Source organism: Heloderma suspectum, chromosome Z (assembly GCF_057233095.1).
Source record: "Heloderma suspectum isolate Gila_16-S chromosome Z, 16-S_ref, whole genome shotgun sequence".
Taxonomy (NCBI): Eukaryota; Metazoa; Chordata; class Lepidosauria; order Squamata; family Helodermatidae; genus Heloderma; species Heloderma suspectum.
Genome location: NC_139476.1, coordinates 5,835,661 through 5,853,703, shown reverse-complemented (window position 1 = coordinate 5,853,703; position 18,043 = coordinate 5,835,661). Strand labels below are relative to the sequence as shown.

Below are 18,043 nucleotides of genomic sequence, written 5' to 3'. Positions count from 1 at the left end.
GAAATGCATACGATCCGTGCCTTAATTTCGTACTCTCGAAAAAGCCCGTGAGCCGAACCTTGGTTATCCTTCGAAATGCGCACTTCTCCAAAGTTTTGCAATGCCGTTCCCCGATCAGGAAATGCACCGGCAAAAATGCGTACGTTGAAAATGACGTTTAAAAAATGCATTATATTAGCCAGGAATTGGGGAACCTGTGGACCTCTAGATGTTGCTGGATTACAAGCCCCATCATCCCTGATAATTGGCCATGTTGCCTGGGGTTGATGGGACTTGTAGTCATCAACGTCTGGAGGGCCACATGGTCTACAGAGTGTGCTCAAGGTGTACTTTTGTAAAGAAATACAAGCCTTACAAAATGCTGACAATCATCCCGTGCCCTCCTGTATTGCCCCTGCAGTTGGCTTCAAACTCGAGGTGGCAGCGAGGGGGCTGGAATCTCTAAATTAAGAGTTCAAAGCCTACTGCCTGAACCAAGCTATTAGTAGTTTTAGGGGGGCTTAGATGCCCCATAATGCTGTCTGACTTTGGTTCAGAAGGCTGCTGTTTTCCCTAACAGGCCTCTTGATTTACCAGGATGAGTCAAGAGTGATAAGAGCAGTAGGGCAGCCTCAAGCACATTCCATACTAATGAGTGGAGTGTCTATCAAGATAGGGAAGTGAGGCTATGTTTATGCCAAGCTGCAGGTGTCTGTGCTGGGAAAGAGGCTATGCTGGGAATGAAAGCTAGGTGGCGCATGCTGGTGTCGTGCTGCCTCACTGCTGACATGTATGGTATAAGAACCACTGTACCCCATGGCTCTGGGTTCAGAGAAGCTGTCTGATCCTACACTTGGGTATGCCTGTGTGCTGATTGTACTCAATGAAGTATCTCCTTGTAAGTAAACCTGGATCTGATTTATCACTATCTTGGCACCTCTAAATGACGAGTTCGAAGCCTACTGCAGGGGCAATACACCTCCTTCCAAAGGAAACCAAACCCAGGGAAGGGTTGCATCCCACAATGTCTCCCTGCTTGAGAGGTTGCAGCAAGAGCCTCTGTCTTACCCACACAACGGGATCCGTCTGGACTGGTCATGAAGCCCCGGGGGCAGGCGCAAACATAGCTGCCCGCTGTGTTGGTGCACTCTCCACCATCGCAAATGCTGGAGGTACTGCTGCACTCGTCCATATCTGGGGAAGACCAACGGAAAGTGCTGTGAGGCCGGCTAGTTTGCTGGCCACCAATGGGTTGACTAAAAGCATTTTTATCCCAGATCCGCAGCCGCAAGGGGCTCCCAGAATGGATTACATCTGATCAGTGAAAACAAGACAGTCCCTGCCTGCAGGCTTACAATTTCAAGGATACGAAGAAAGAGGAAAAAGGAACAGGGAGGGCAGAGGGGAAAAAAGCAAATTTGGGCACCAATGCTTAAAGTTAAATAGTAGTTCTTGTGATGAACAGCTGGAAACTGTTCAGAGAGAGGAGGACCTGGTCTTTCGGCAGGGCTGATGGAATGGCGTAGCTTCCCATAACCCTCTGCTGCAGCATGATAGAATGGGTGCCCAGGGTCTTGGCTAAAGATGGCACAATGTCTCTCTGTAATGGCGGATGTTCCCTGGATAAGGCCATTTGCCTGCAAGGCTCAAATCCAAGAAGCAGCAGTGGGGATGGAGAGCGGCAAAGAGACGGAGAAGAGTATTTCTATCTGGAGTTAGCTGGAATGGTATTGAGTCCAACCTCCTGTATGCTACAGCAGCTAACCCAGTGGGAAGCCCATGCAAACTGGTCACGAAGGCAGCAAACCTGCCCTGTTGTACGTTCCCAGAATCTGCTTATCAGTGGCGCAAGTGAGAACTGCAACAAAATGTTGCAGCTCTTGTTCAGGGTTTCAGCCAGCCAGCTGGCCATGTCCTTTTATATGAAACTCCATTCCATGCTCTCCCCCTGTGCTTCCCCCCGCCCCCGCAAACCACAGAAACTCAATGGCCTCTGTACATGCTCAGTCCACACTGGGCTGTTTTGTGGGGTTTCTTCTCCCTTTAGAGTTCTTTTCCCTTAACTTATTTTTTTTTGGGGGGGTACTTCTGTTTCAGGATCCCCCGAGCCTGTTGATGTCCCTCCCTCTTCTGTGTGAATGGTGCCATTTTGGCTATGGGAGGATTGGCATTCAGAGAATGAGTTTGCTGTTAACATATGCCTCTTTTAAAGATAATAAATGCAGAGGGTATTTCTCTTCAGGCTATGAATTCCCTTGCTGGATCAGACCAAAGGCTCATCTATGTCCAGCAATCCGTCTTGTGGGTGGTAATGGTGGTATGAAACTCCCATGAAAATGTTAGGTCTGGCCCCAACCCCATCTTTCTTTCCATGTGAGCACCGCACACACACACCACACACACAAAGACACACATAAAAAGACACAAACACAAACACAGAGACACACACACACGAAAACACTCATGTAAATACACAGAGACACACACACTTAAAAACATAGACACAAACACACACACGCACATATGAAACGCACACACACTTAAAACCACAGAAACACAACAGAGACATACACATTTAAAAACACAGAAACAAAAACACACAGAGACAGACAGACAGATACACACACACACACACACAAACACACACAAAGTGTTTCTGGCTTGAGGTCCTCTGAGTAGTACTGAGTAGTTCCCCCAGGCTCATTCCAAGGCTCTGTTTAAAATTAATGTCCACTCTGCACGTTTGGGCCCCCAGACAATGGCAGGATTGAAGGCAAAACGTTGACTTTGGAAGCTGTTCCCGTTTCTTTTGGGCCCAAGTGAGCTCGGAAAAGTTTCTGAGCTTGCAGAGTGAGGAAAGCCAAGGGCCTAAGGGAGGAAGGAACAGCTTCCAAAGGATGGCCAAAGGGGAAGCCACAAAGGCACTGTGGAAACCTGACGTCACGACTTTGCAAAGCCTGCAGTACCTCCTGATTTTGGCTCTCACTGGTTTGCTCTCATGGAAGCCAAAGAACACAGGTAAGAAGGCAGGCAAAATATTCTCCACGAGACACAAATCCCCGCTTCAAAATTTTGGAAGGTAATTTTTGAACAGGTTGAAGAAGGAAAAAAAAACCCTTTCAAATACATTGATAATGACTCTCTGCCAGTGACCTGCCTGTCTGTGATGGAATGGGATATTCAAAAACATTCCAATTGCTCAGAGGAAGTAAGTATCAGTAGTAGAATGTTGACAAGAGGGCAACTTTGCAGAGTAGTGAAAAAGGGAAAATGGGATGGGAGAATGTTTCCACATAGGGTGTTGGATGGGAAGGGAGGCAAGCTGTTGGAAAGAAGTAGAGAAGCAGGGTATCATTAGGTTAGTGGAGGCTGGCAGCGATGATTTCGGTGGGGCTGTGAATCCATTCTGGGTTTCGGTCAGAACCAGCCAGATCTCTAAAGGAACTATCCAAGGTGCTGAGCCCTATCCCCCAAATAGGGCCTAATTTGACACCAGCTTGAGTTTTCCCACCCCTGTTCTAAAGACTTTCAACATTCTTAAAAAACGTTCTTTGTCTTAACTGTGGCCTTTGATTCTTCCCCAATGCAACCTGGCTCCTTTTTCACGCAGTTGTGGCCATTTCCCCCTTTGGCCCTTTTCCCATACCTGCTTTTGATCCTCACCTTCACATTTGTGGCTCGTCTCGCTCTGTTTGTGGCCCGCTGGGCACTTGCACTCGTAGGAGCCCACAGTGTTTATGCAATTGCCGCCTTGGCACAGCCCAGGGATGGCCTGGCATTCGTCCACATCTGAGGGGTGGGGGGAACAGACCAAGAGAGTCAGTTAGAAGCCAGCTTCTCCCCTGAGAAAGTTAAGAAATATCACCCCCTATGATGGCTCAATGTTCTGCACCAGTGAGAAGTATGAGGCTCAATTTATACTTAACAGCCAACTGTGGTTTGTCCTAACCATGGCTGAGAATGCAAACCAGGGCTTGAGTTTCCACATCTAGGGAAACCATGCTTTGCCCCAGCTTATCTGATTTTGTTTTACAGGGGCTCAGCCTCCCCTTGCTATGGCCCAAAGGCCTCTGGAGGCAGAACAAGGGCTGTAATGGCAGCTTACCTTGTACCAAAACCATGCCGGGCCCAAATTCAGGGGTGCATAACATTAGGCCCTCTTAGGGGACCTAATCTGGCCCTTCAGCTCTGCACCCCCTTCACCCCAACCACTGATTGCTTGGTGATTCCCCAGCTTTTGCGCAGTCCACCCCCCTCATTCTAAAAGGTTAAAATGGCCCTCTGATAGCTTAGTTTCCTGAGGGGTTTTTTTTTTTTTTTTTTGCTATTTTGGTCCTGCTTTTTTTACTTTGGGGTGGGGCCAACCCCCCCCCATACCAGCTTATTTTACCTGAAAGCTCTTACTGCCAGGCCTGAAGGTGGGATGGGGGCATTTCAATCTTTTGAAATGAGGGGGAAACTGCAGGAACACTGGGAAACCACCCCAAAATTAGGAATTTGGGGAAAGGGGTGTGACTAGGGATGCCCTAGAAATCTGATTCTTTTTTGCCTCAACGGGTTCCGCAGTGTGTATGATTCACTTCACGTGTTCAAGCCAAGTTGAAGGCTGTTCCCCAAACTCAGCAAACTTTGGGTTCTTTTTTTTAAGGTTGTAGAGGATCTGTGCAAATTTCTGAGCAATTCGTGCTAATTTGTTCACAATGTGTGCAAATTTGCCCGCAATTCCTGAAAATTCAGCCGTGATATGTGCAATTTGCACACATTCTTCAGAAATTTGCACAGATTCCCCCTCCCCCCCAATTTACAAAATTCCTAGGAAATCCATGAACTGGCTCAACTCACTGCAGTTCACAGCGGGAACTGAAACAAATTCTGGGAGCCGAGCCTAGGAAAACGAGAAAAATCCACCACCGCAAAAATATTTCTCTGACATCCCTACATGTGGCCTCCTGGGAAACCCCGGAGGGCCAAATTTGGCCCACACAGGTGGGCCAGATTTGGTTTCTGGCACTGAATTTCTGCACTCTTAAGGTGCTGTATCCCTGCTAGATGGCTCCCCTTAAGTTCTTCCAGCGAAGGAGATGCCATCACTTCCTGTGGTGGTTTGTTCCACTGCCGAACAGCTAGCTCTCACTGTTGGGGTGTTTCTCCTAATGTTTAACCAAAACCCACTTCCCTGCAAATTCCACCCCTTGATTCTAGTCCTGCCCTATGGAGCATTAAAGAACAACACATCTCCGTCTTCCACGGCCTCGGAGATATTTGAAAACCGCTCTCATTTCTCCCCTTTGTCGGCTCTTCTCCAGGCTAAACGCTTACCTTGGCAGGCTCCAGTCCGTATGTTGGGGATGAAGCCCCGGCGGCACGGGTGGGGTTGGGGTGGACACATCTCGCAAGGGTGCCCCCAGGCCCTTCCAATGGTGGCACAGCACATGGTCTTGGTGCAAACAATGCCGCTGAGCTGCCCTTGGCACATCTGGTTGCTGACTTGGCTGAAGCAGGGCCCTGTGCGGTAATCTAAGGAAGAGTCACCTAGGGTGAGCACACTTTGATGCAGAGGTGAGCACGCACATGGAACATAATGCACACAGTCACCAAAAGCGTTGCCAATTTCCTATAGTACTGGCGCTAGGGGCAGTTTACACCCGAACGGATTGTGCTGCAATTGGGAATCAATCACAAACACACGCACCTCCCTAAATATTGTCTGTATATCAGGATAGGCAGAAGGTCCATCAAGATCTCCTGTTAGATTTCTGAGTGCAGTATTTATGTATTATTACATTTATAGCCCATCTTTTTCCCCTCTTGCAAGGAACCCAAGTCAGCTTTCATGGTCCCCCTCTTCTCCATTTTATCCTCAGAAAAACCCTGTGAGGTAGCTTAGGCGTTGAGTCAGGACTGTGCCAAAGAAATGTGAGCTCAGATCAGTTCTGGAACTCAAAACAAATTCTTCAGTTCAGAATGCACTCTGAGGCACTCTGTTCTTTCATTCCAAGTGGCTGTCTTTTTATTATATACAAGGAGAATATAGCCATTTTGGTCTCACTCACTTTCTCATTTTCCCAACCCTAACTTCTGTTTTGGCCCATTTCCTCATCAGTTTGGAATTCAGCACACACACACACCCAGTAGGAAAATTTGTATGCATTTTCATGTGCATTTCGTCTAATATACGTATTTTTGTACATACTTTTCCTAGCATGCATATTTTTTGCAAGTTATTGTACCCCAATATAATGCATTTTTATGCGGTCTTTCCCCAAATATATTTATTTTTGCACACACATTGCCTTAATTCACGCATTTTGCACACTTTTTTAAAAAAGGTGTGAATTGCATCATGATGTACTGAAAAGTGCAGATTTTGGCGTGCATGTAATTCCCTGCTCGCATCTAGGTTGAGGAGGTATGAATTGAGTATGTTCCTATAAAAATTTGGGCCCAAGGAATTTCAAGCCCATCCCTATGTTTTGCACCCAGCTCTGGTTGGTGGACTTTGGAGTTCTAGGGAAAACAATAACATTAAAAAGAAATGCTGTGAGCAGGCCTGTCATTTGCCCACAGCTGGTCTGTACCTGTTTCCTACCTCTCCAACCTGTATCTTTGCAACTAATGCCTCCACTGCAGGGGTGTTGGATGTTTTTCAGCCCAAGGGATGGATTCCATTTCAGAAATGTTCTCAGGGGCTGCATTCCAGTGGTGGGTGGAGCTGAAGGCCAAAGAAGTGGGCCAAAGGAAAAGGGGGCAGGGCCAAAACACAAAAAATACCAGCATATTTTAACTTAAAGCTCTTCCTGACAATAACAGCCTTCAGAGAGGCATGTCTACCTTATACAATGGGGTGAAACCCCATGAAAGCTGGGAAACCACCAAATGATTGGGGGTCAGGAGAAAGAGGATGGGGCTAGGGGAAGGGGGAGTGACCATCTAGGAAACCACCAGAGGGCCAAATTTGGCTCATGGGCCTAATGTCCTGCACCCCTGCTCTGTAGGCTGCCTGGGTTCCATGTATAGCATGGTAAATAGCTGAATCAGCAGGAGATGCAAGGGTGAAAAAAAGAAAAGAAAGGAAGACAATAATTCCAAGGACAACCCAAAACTTAGGGATGTATGAGAAATTTGTTTCAGTTTATTATTTTTTATTGGGATTTACCCAGTTTGCACTTTCTGGACCAGATATGGTCTCAGACTAGGGATATCGGAGAAATCTGCAATGGAATTGAATGAGTTCGGATTCCTATGAATCCGATCCATGGATTCCACAATGGACCAGCTTTTCCTGAGTTGCACAGATTCTGACTGCAGACTGTTTCTTTTTCTTTTTTACTTTCCAGAATTTTATGCAAAGTTATTTGTAAAAAAATAAATAAAATATATTTAAAAAACATTGGCCCCAAATGTGCATTTCCCCTACAGGCTAAAGCATGAAAATGAATTGGGAGAGGATTAATTTGTGCATTTTAAGGGGTTGTGCATTTTGTGGGGGTTTGCACATTTTCACAAGCATGAATTTGTGCAAATTTGGGAAACTGGGAAAAATCCAACTCCATCAATGAGCGGATGATGGAACAAAAGGCACCTGACAATATGCGAAACAAAGACAGAATGGATTTTATAACATCTGTCCATCCCTAACTTAGAGGCAATCTGTGGTCAAACTTTGTACATTTCCAAGCTTGTAATGTAATTTATGCCACTCCCCCCACACACAAAATCCATTTGACAGCATGTGCACATTTGAAAAATTCTCCTGAAAAAAATGCATACTTCTGAAAAATGCACACAAATATGTTTTAATCAGTGGGAGAAGAATGCGTCCATTTCACAGATGTGCACAATTGATATGTACATTTGGAAAAATATGCTCGAAAATACAGACAGGTTTTCATGCGAAAGGAAAGATATGGACTCAAGTCAGAACGCGCTTCGAGATGGAATTTGGAGAACTTCCGTGAGCTTGTGCTTTGCAGATTCGCACATCCCTGCCAAACTCTAGCCAGCTCCAGAAATCCAGGGAGGTGTTCTCCTCCCTCTGCAGTCATCGTGTCTTTCCACACCACCCAAACAAGGCCAAATGTTTTCGAGTAGCGGGGATCTTGGAGTGATAGGAAACAGATTGTGGAGCATGCCTCTCTTGCATATTTTTTCAGCCTAGCGAAGTATCTGCAGCTCGTTAAAAGGGACCATTGACAGACCGAATCTTCATGTGTAAATGTTTAGCTCATTCAAAAAAAAAAAAAGGAAGGAAGGAGAGGAATAAAAGCTGCTCATAATGGGGAACAGTTGGGCTCCCCCTCTTTCAAAAAGGAAAAGGAATTAAAACTAGCAGGGAGGGGGGAAATCATCCCCCCCCCTTCCCAGAGAAATGCTCTTTGATGAATGACAAAGGGAATTTTTAGGGGAGTGATGATATAACTTCTAAAAAGCATGTAGAACAATATTTGACTTAATTACATTTATTTATTTAAAATATTTTTAGGCTGTTTAGAGCCATGTGAAACCCACTTTTCCTCCAAGGGGATGAACGGTTCTCCCCCTCCCCATTTTATCCTCACAACAACCCTGTGAGGTAGGTTGAGGCAAGAGCTGGTGACTGACCCAAGATCACCCAGTGACCCTCATGGCCGAAGGGGGATTTGAACTCGGGTTCCCGCAGTCCTAGCCTGACACTCTAACCCAGACTTCCCCAACTTGGTGCATTTATATTACAACTCCCACCAGCCCCAGCCAGCAATGGCCAATGGTCAGGGATGATGGTGATTGTAGTCCAGCACATCTGGAAGACACAGGATTGGACAAGGCTGTTCTAACCACCACACCACACTGGGAATCCTCTGGTTCCCAGGCTGGCTTAGGGGCCCACCAACAGCTAAGGGTGCTGGGAACAGGAGCATACTCATGAGGCAGGGATGTAGAGCAGCCTGCAGGGATGCCCCATCACACTTGCCAGCTTTTTCCCCAGTCCCCGGCCTCTTTTCCAGCAGGGGAAAGCTCTTATCTCTGATCTGCAACTGATCGGAGATAAGAGCTTTTCCACAGGATTAGAGGGCAGGGCCTGCAGAGAAAGCTGCTGAGTGATTCAATCCTGCTCATGTCTGAGTAGACATGCAGAGTCCGCTCACTAGTGAGTAGACATGCAGAGGCTTGGGACATAGGATGCTATTTGAAAGTGCCGCTGAGCGATTCAGTCCTGTTCACTTCTGAGTAGATGTGTGGAAGCTTTGCCCTGCTCACTTCTGAGTAGGCTGAAAATCAGTAATAATCACCTTTTGGCCCATTCAGCCTTTGGCCACACCCACTTTCTCCTTGGCTCTTCCTCCGAGACCATTTCCAGGTTGGATTTCAGCCCTTGGGCTGGAAAAGGTCCCCCACGCCCTGCCCCAAGGTCTCCCTAATTAATAGGGTGTCAGGGATGAGCAGGGAGATCGGGACCCCTCCCCAACAGACATCCGCATCCCCAGTGACCCTTTCATCCCAGACGTAGCAGCTGCAAGTCAGAGAATTTCTCAAGAAGTCACCAGGGCTCCTGGCTGGCTCTCAGACCCCCCCGTCTGGTGTCTCCCCCCGCACCCCACGGGAACAGAAGAGATGGCATGCCAGGCAGGAACTTCAAGGCCACCAGCAATTGCCCCACCAGCCTCAGTCTACTCAGGAGGAGGGGGAAGAGCATGCAAGCACCTACCTGGATCGTTGCCTGGCTGAGAAACAGGAAGCGCTGGAGCCCTGGGCTCCTATATATAAGCCCTCTGTCTATGTTTCTTGTTAGACTGGCTGGGGCATGCTAGGAGTTGTAGGCCTTTTTTCTGTCTAAACATGCACAGGAGCATCTCTTGTAGGCTGTGGCATTTCCAGGCGATGGCCTTCCCCCCACACAAACAGGATGAAGGAGCAAGCATTTGCAGGGAGTTGACAGGGCTGATACCGGGCAGGATTAAACCATTCCTGGCCCCAGTGGAGGCTGATGGCTCCGATTTCGGTGGGGCTATGAATCCTTTCTGAGTTTCATTCAGAACCAGTCAGAATTCTGAAGCAGCTATCCAAGGTGCTGAACCCTATTCCCCCAAATGGGTTCAGAACCTCGGGGGGCTCCTGCAGCATTCTGACTGAGACTCAGAATGGATTCACAGCCCCACCGAAATCGCAGCCACCAGCCTCCGCTGCCTGAGCCTCCATGCTCAAAAATCTGAGCAAAAATGCAGCAGCCAATTCGGAAGCGCAGATGCTCATCATGACGGTACCCACAGCCACGCCCCCAAGGAGACTCCAAAAATCCAGACAGCGGTGTTGATCCACGTCAACAAATCCATTCTAGCAGGTCTCCACCAGGAGCTGGTCTTTGGTCAAGCGAATGGGTCTGAATTGCCCATTCAAGACCCCCCCCCATACTTTGCACGACAATAAGGAACAATATATATATTTGCTGGGAAAATTCATCTCCCCGCCGCCGCTGCTGCCCCGCTACTGTGAGGATTGCAGCTGAGCTCACGGGGGGGGCAGGGAATTTTGAGGGGGGTGGCAGGTGACGTAAGCGTTTCTGCTAACGAAAAAAGTCCCAGCACTGCGTCCCTGCAGGGTACAGCTGCCATTCCTTCATCCGGAAACAGTGGGCAACTAGAAACGCCCGCTCCTGGTGTCCCTCCAAGCAGTCCTCCAGTTACAAAGAGCCTTGCCACAAGGAGGACATCTCAGAAGCAGCGAGGAAACAAAACAAAACAAAAGTGTGTGTGTGTGTGTGTGTGTGTGAGAGAGAGAGAGAGAGAGAGCGCAAGAGCGCTTGAATGGGAACAGGCTCATGTAAGGAGGGAGGGGGATTGGACAAAAATAGATTTTCAGATTTTGGTTCCAAGCTAGAGAAGGAGCACGGCCAAAGCTGTCTGCGAGTTTGCAGCCGAGGGGCCAGGGCGGGCTGGCCACAAGCCAGGTCTGCATCTGGGGCTGATTTTAATGGGTCAGATGATTAAAGATTTAATGAGGCTCCAATCAGACTTTATTAAGGCTCTGAGATGTGACTCCTCCCCACCACCATGCTTCCGTGCTCAAGGGAGGCTGAGCTCTGGGCCCAGGTATGTTACTGACCTAAACTTCTTCCCCACCTGGCATCTGTGCAGAGGAACCAAAGAGGGTCGACCCCAAAGGGTCCTTTTTCTTTATCCTTCCCAAAGGCCTAGTCTACTCTAAGGGTGAAAACCTATTTAAATCAGCCGTCGATTCAGAACCCTGAGGACTGGAAACTTGCTTAGTTTTAGAAGCACAGCAGTGGAGCACCTGCTTTTTACGCAGGAGGTTCAATTCCCAGCATCTCCAGGTCAGGCTGGAAAAGGATCTCCTCCAAGACTCAGGAGAGTCGTTGCCTATTAGGGTAGGAAATACTGAGCTAAATGGACCACGGATCTGAAAGCATGTGGCAGTTTCCTGTGTTCCTCATTCTGGTTTGACTAAGAAAACATCTCCAGTAGATTGCGGAATTGGACACAGACTTAGCTTGCCACGTCTTCCTGCAACTCATTCCATGCCCCTTGTGAGACTTTACACGGGAGATGCCAAGCGAATGCTCTAGCACATATGTGAACTGAGAAAGACAAATAGTGGAAGGATAGTGACAAGGTACCCACCCACCTGGCAGGGATACTGTAGCTGCATTCCTGAGTCTGCACTGAGCAGGGGGTGGACTAGATGATCTCTGATGTCACTTCCAATTCAATGATTCAGAGTAACGCCTTAAGTCTTAGAGTACACCAGCAACAGAACGCCATGTCTGGGAAGGCTCCCGAAAAGGGAGGGAGTGAGAAAGAGGAGGAGGAAGCAGGTATGCATTGGCAATGGAGTAATCCCACTACTGCCACCTGTCTGGCTTGAACTGGCTCAGATTAAGGTGAGCGATTTCCCCCACAACATTTTGAAAATAATTGCTCCGTTTATTCCAAGCCGATCTGTGTCAAATCAGATGCTGGCACACCCCCAATCCCTCACCCAAGAGCTTTGTTCCCTCTTCCCAGGAGTTTGGGGGGGGGACGTGCTGGGGAGGTTGTGAGTGAGACCTCCCTCCCACTACTACTAGTCCAGCACAAGCAGCCAGGAAGAAAGCAGGTGGGAAGGAAAGGGGAGTGGTTCAGAGGTTCACGGGAAAGAGTTGAGTTTGCCAGCTTGGCTGAAAATCCAGAGAAAGACTCTGGGCCCCAGCGCTGAGTTGCTGAGAGCCATAGTCCAAGTCTGTGAACAACTCAAGTATCTATAGCAATGGCATATATTCAGCTGTAAACTCCTGGCAGGCAGAGACCTGTCTGTTTTTGCGGATGTAACTTGGTAATGCAGCCACGGTACACTAATGGCATGGTTAGGCATTACTAACTCAGGGGTAAGCAGCGCCTTCCTCATGTGTACACAACTCCCATTCTCCCTGACTGTTGGCTGAGTTGATGGGAACTGTAGTCCCAAACACCTGGAGAGTGCCAGATTGCCCAGCCAAACTCGGGTTGAAGAAAGCTTCCAGCTTGCAGGATCAGGTCTGGCTGTGCAGTTGAAGGGATGAGCTCCCTGTCAGATGAATGTACGCAGAGGGACTCGAACCTGGTACACAGGCCTTTGCTCCCTCCCAGCCAGCTTGGATGCCTGCTGGCAGCTGACTGAGCCTATTCTCCAGATGCCATCTGGCCTGCTTTCCCTTGCCCGAAGCCTAAAAGGAATTCTTTCCTTCCTTAAATAAACAAGTCAGCCTGGCGAGCCAAGGGAGGGTTTGCTTTCGGAGTTGTTTCTTGCAACAGCAGGTCAGGTTTTCTCTCAAAACAGAGCTGGGGAATGCAGCCCGAAAGGAGGTCAGTGGGACACAGGCCGGAGGAGGTCTGTCCAAGGACCGTCACGCTGGGATGAAGAGAGCGTGGCCTTCGTGGGAAAACTGCCCTCTCGGCCCAGGGCCCTGGAGAACGCACTCGCCCTCGTCTCCCCCTCCCCAGGAATATTTCAGAATTAACCCCTCTCTCTCTGTTTTCAGGAGAAGGTCACAATCCTACACACGCTTCTGTGGGAGGAAGCCCCATCGAATAAAGTGGGGGCAAATGCACAGAGGATTCCCTCTAGGTGTTGTCAGACTCCATCTCCCATCAGCGGGAGGGGGGGGGCAAGAAAAATGGGGATCCTGGAAGGGGCCTGTGGGCCCGAAAAAATGTAACCTGTGCCTGCACCCCTCTCTTCTGATGTAAAAGATGTCTGCAGTCCCCTCAAGAAGGGTCACATGTGTCTGTGAGCCTGAAAGGTCGTCTACCCTGGACTGGAGTGATGGGAGTTGTAGTACATCCAGGGATGCCTGTCACTGGGAAATCCATTCCTCTTTTTGCTTGACAGAGTTCTGTGGCATGCCTGACTCGGTTTGCCTTTGCAGACTGAGTCGCGTTTTTTTTTGCTGAGCTCTTTTATAAAATATTTTGCGGACAGCCGTAATTTGCACAAATAGAGATTTGCACCAATTGCCGTAGAATTTTGCATGATTTGTGCAGATTATGCAAATTTGCGCAGAATTCAGCGGTAATTTGTGCAACCTAAAAAATACAGAAAATCTGCGACCTGGCCCAACTCAATGTGGATCAAATCAGGCTCCGCAGAGGAAAGCGGACCGAAGGCTGGGGAGCCGAACTAAGGAAAGCTCAATGAGTTTCAGCCCCCGCAAACAGATTCATCCAACAACCCTAAGTATAGCAACATCCAGAGGGCTACTCTTCCCTCCAGCCCTGTAATAAACATCCGGCCCCAAGGATGCCAACATGATTGCGGCTAAAAGCCTGTTGACATAAAACATGACTTGAGGAACAGACAAAGGACACAGGCGGATCTTCAGAGCTTTCCTAGAAGTAATTTCTGTGAGCCACACAGAGAGTTTTGGTTGCTGGGCAGCATAGAAATCAAATAAATATTCCCCCCACCTGCGGAGTTCCTCAGCAGCCCTGCTCTGCTGCCATCCACGCTTTGGCCCTGAAGATCCAACACAAGGATCATCTGTGCATGATCAGGATTTGAAACTGGAACTGTGCAAGTGGTTGAATGCCTGCCCTCCGGGGGTTTGTGTTCCACATATGTTTCGGGAATGTCACAAGAGCGACATTCTATACATCAGGGGTGGGGAAATTTGTCCAGCCCAAAGGTTGCATTCCATTTCGGAGACACTCTCAGGGGTCGAAAGCAAAAGAGGTAGGACCGGAAACACCAAAAATCCTGTTATAGCTTCAAGCCAAAAATTGGGCCAAAAATACTGGCTCTTACCGTCAGTAACTAAGCCTTAGGAGAGGCACTTCAACCTTTTAGGATGGGGAAAAAACTGCACAGAAGCCAGGAAACCACCAAATGATTGGTAGTTGGAGGAAAGAGACTGGAGGAACTTCAGAGGGTTGGGAACTCAGGAGGGCTGGTTTTGGCCCACATGATATACATGGACTTCCCAAAACTCCCTCACCAAGGGTCACCACCCCAGTAGAGGCTGGTAACGTTCTGCACAGTGCAGAGAGATTGTCCCAGGCACTTCCTCGTCTCCTGTAAGAAGGGGCGGGGGGATATCACCCAGTGAAATGGATGAGCAGTAGATCCAGGACAGATGAAAGAGAGTCCTCCACCACACAACGCAAGATTAATGTATGAAATCCAATAGCACAAGGTGGTTTGTACTACTGTACTATTGTATGAAATCCAATAGCACAAGGTGGTTTGGAATCGGATGGCTTTAAAAGAGGTTTGGGAGAAATTCGTGGCTCTCTCAAGACCTCTTTCACCAGGACTAATGCCGGCTCCAGGTTTTGGAGAGCGCTTGAGCTTGGCAAGACACCCTCCATGGGCCCATCCCTTGGTGAGCCTGCCTTCTCAATGCCATTGTCACCAGCTGCTTTTCTCACTCCTACTCCTCATATGGCCACTTGTTGGGACATGGGAGAAATCCGCAGTGGATTCAAAGGAGATTGGATTTCTGTGAATCCGACTTGCAGATTCCAGACTGGATTAGCTTTGTCCAAGTTACACAGATTCTGCGGACTTGCAGACCAGTTTTTTACATTTGGGGGTATTCGCGCTAACGTGCATTACCTCAATGTGCATTAGCACTAATGAGCATTAGTGAAAGTGCGCCCTTGCACTAACTCGCACATACACAAGTGTGTATTACTGCAAGTCCGCATTACTGCAAATGCACATTTGCAAATGAATGACGTTCTCATAGCAAAAACACAAAACAAAGCCCAATTCTATCAATGAGTGGACGATGGAATGAAGGATGTCTGACAATCTGCAAAACACAGATAGAATGAATTTCACAAAAGCCGTACATCCCTAGCTACTTGCTTTCTTGACAGGCAGAGAGGCAGTAAACGGTGGCATCTCCTGCTCCCCCTTCTCACCACTGTCTGGGCTGGAGCAAGAGGCAAGTGAAGAAGCAAGTTGCAATGGGAACCAGGATCAGCAATTCCAGGGGCCTCTTGTCAGTGGGCCCCTGCTGGGGTGTGGGCCCTCAGTGGGTGCCCAACCATGCCTACCCTTGATGCCAGCCCCTGGACAGGATGGTTAATCAATTGAGGTCTCCATGTTCAGGCACAGTCTACCATTGAATATCAGTTGTTGGGTGAAAAGTGTTACCAGAGGGATCTTGCCCACATGATGCCATAGAATCATAGAATAGTAGGGTTGGAAGGGGCCTATAAGACCATCAAGTCCAACCCCCTGCTCAGTGCAGGTATCCAAGTCAGAGCCTCCCTGACAGGTGGCTGGCCAGCCTCATCTTGAATGCCTCCAGTGTGGGAGAGCCCACCACCGCCCTAGGTCATGGGTTCCATTGTCGTATTGCTTTACCAGTCGGGAAGTTTTTCCTGTCACTTGAGTCCATTATTCCGTGTCCTGCACTCTGGGATGATGGAGAAGAGATCCTGGCCTTCCTCTCTGTGACAACCTTTCAAGGACTTGAAGAGCGCTATCCTGTCTCCCCTCAGCCTTCTCTTCTCACGGCTAAACATGCCCAGTTCTTTCAGTCTCTCCTCATAGGGCTTTGTTTCCAGTCCCCTGATCATCTTTGTTGCCCTCCTCTGAACCCTCTCCAGCTTGTCTGCATCCTTCTTAAAGTGTAGTGCCCAGAACTGGACACAGTACTCCAGATGAGGCCTAACCAGTGCTGTGTAGAGGGGAACTAGGACTTTCCAGGATTTGGAAGCTATGCTTCTATGAATGCAGCCCAAAAGAGCATTGGCCTTTTTTGCAGCCACATCACATTGTTGGCTCATATTCAGCTTGTGATCGACAACAATTCCAAGATCCTTCTCGGTTGTAGCGTGGTTGAGCCACGTATCCCCCATCTTGCAACTGTGCATTTGGTTTCTTTTTCCTAGGTGCAGAACTCTGCATTTATCCCTGTTAAATGTCATTCTGTTGTTTTCTGCCCAGTGCTCCAGTCTATCAAGATCCCTTTGAATTCTGTTTCTATCTTCCAAGGTATTAGCTATCCCGCCCAATTTTGTGTCATCTGCAAATCGGATCAGCATTCCCTGCACCTCCTGCTTGGGTGTCTCCCATTGGGGCATCTGGTTGGCCACAGCTGGAAACAGGATGCTGGACTAGAAAGGGCTTTGGTTTGATCCCTGCTAAATGGGGATGGATGGAGTGTTATGGGGCAGCCCATGCAGAATATGGGCAGCCCCTGCAGGATGTCCCCAAATATAATGCCCTTCCTATAATGTAATATAATATAATGCCAACTGCAGTTGGGGCCATCGGAACCAACTGCCCCATGTCAGCAAGACAGGGTGAAATTTAGCTTGGTCTACATTTATAAGTGAACCAACCTAATTTGCAGATTAGAAGACAGTTATCCTTCGAATCTGGCCATGCAGTCCTTGCCTCAAAAGCTGCGTACAAAAATGTATACGATAAAGTTGCCTAGAAAAATACATACGTCACGGAACATTCCATACCAAAATGCCAATATTAGGGAACATTGCATGCAGACATTAGGGGAAACTGCATTAAAAATATGTATATTTGGGGAAAATGTGTACAAACTGCATCTGGTTGGGGAATCTGTGTGTGTACATGCAAATTTTTGTGTGTGATTGTTTTTTTTTTTTTTAAAAAAGATGATTTCAGACTGATGCAGAAAATAAAAAGAATGGGTCTTAGGTTTGAATACACAACATGGTCCAGAAAAAGTCTGGTTCATCCATCCCAAATAAGATGATGATGGTGTCTTTTGCAGCTATAGGTCCATGATCCGAATTCAGAAAGGGGCTGTCTGCATTTGTGTGAATCTGCTCAATTCTGCCTCCACAACCCACACCTCGGTGTAAGCATCACTCCCCCTGTCTGGTCCATTTGGAAAATGGTTCCCATCCTGTACCCCCGGAGCTATGGATGTTCCTTGGCTGCCGGGCCTGTCCCTCGCACAGACGTTTCTAATAAAAGGCCATGTTTACAAAGCCGTTCTCCTTTTAGCTTGCACAGGCGGTTTTCTCATCGGGTTTGGGACTAATGCATCCCAGCCCAGCTCAGGAGGATGCTGGGCAGCAAGAAAGCCGCAGAGGAGAGGTCTGCAGAGGGGCCAGTGGAAAGAGACACAGATGTTATCAGCAGAAGGGTGGTTGGGGATCATGTTACCCCTCCAGCCCCACCACTATACCTGTCCACAGTGAATCACAGTTGGAGGAGGCCCTGTAAGCCCTCTGGTACAACCCCCTGATTGATGAAGGAAATACCAAGTTAGGGCATCTTCAAGAGATGGCTGCCCAGGCTCTGGAACACAGGAACATAGGGAGCTTCCTTCTACTGCGTCAGGCCACTGGCCCATCTAGCCCAGTATTGTCAACACTGACTGGCAGCAGCTCTCCAGGGTTTCAGGCAGGATTCCTTCCTAGCCCTACCTGCATACACCAGAATTCGAACCTGGGACCTTCTGCTTGCAAAGCATGCGCACTACCAATGAGCTATAGCCCCTGAAGTAGAGACTCTGCATGAAGACCTGAGGGAGGGAGAGGCCGCCACCTCCCAGGTAATGGGTTTTATGGTCAAACTGCTCTTATCATCAAGTATGGATGCAAGATAAATCTGT

General features: G+C 48.3%; 1 protein-coding gene across 1 annotated transcript in view; it reads right to left on the bottom strand.

Annotated features, from left to right (window-relative positions):
- The window catches only part of FBN3 (fibrillin 3), a 144,644-nt gene that overhangs the window by 93,298 nt on the left and 33,303 nt on the right, over positions 1-18,043 (bottom strand). The window contains exons 6-8 of the mRNA XM_084825954.1: positions 5,299-5,496; positions 3,643-3,768; positions 1,048-1,173 (exon numbers count right to left, since the gene is read on the bottom strand). Of these exons, the coding sequence (XP_084682080.1) occupies positions 1,048-1,173; positions 3,643-3,768; positions 5,299-5,496 (450 nt within the window). The remainder of the gene's footprint in view (positions 1-1,047; positions 1,174-3,642; positions 3,769-5,298; positions 5,497-18,043) is intronic.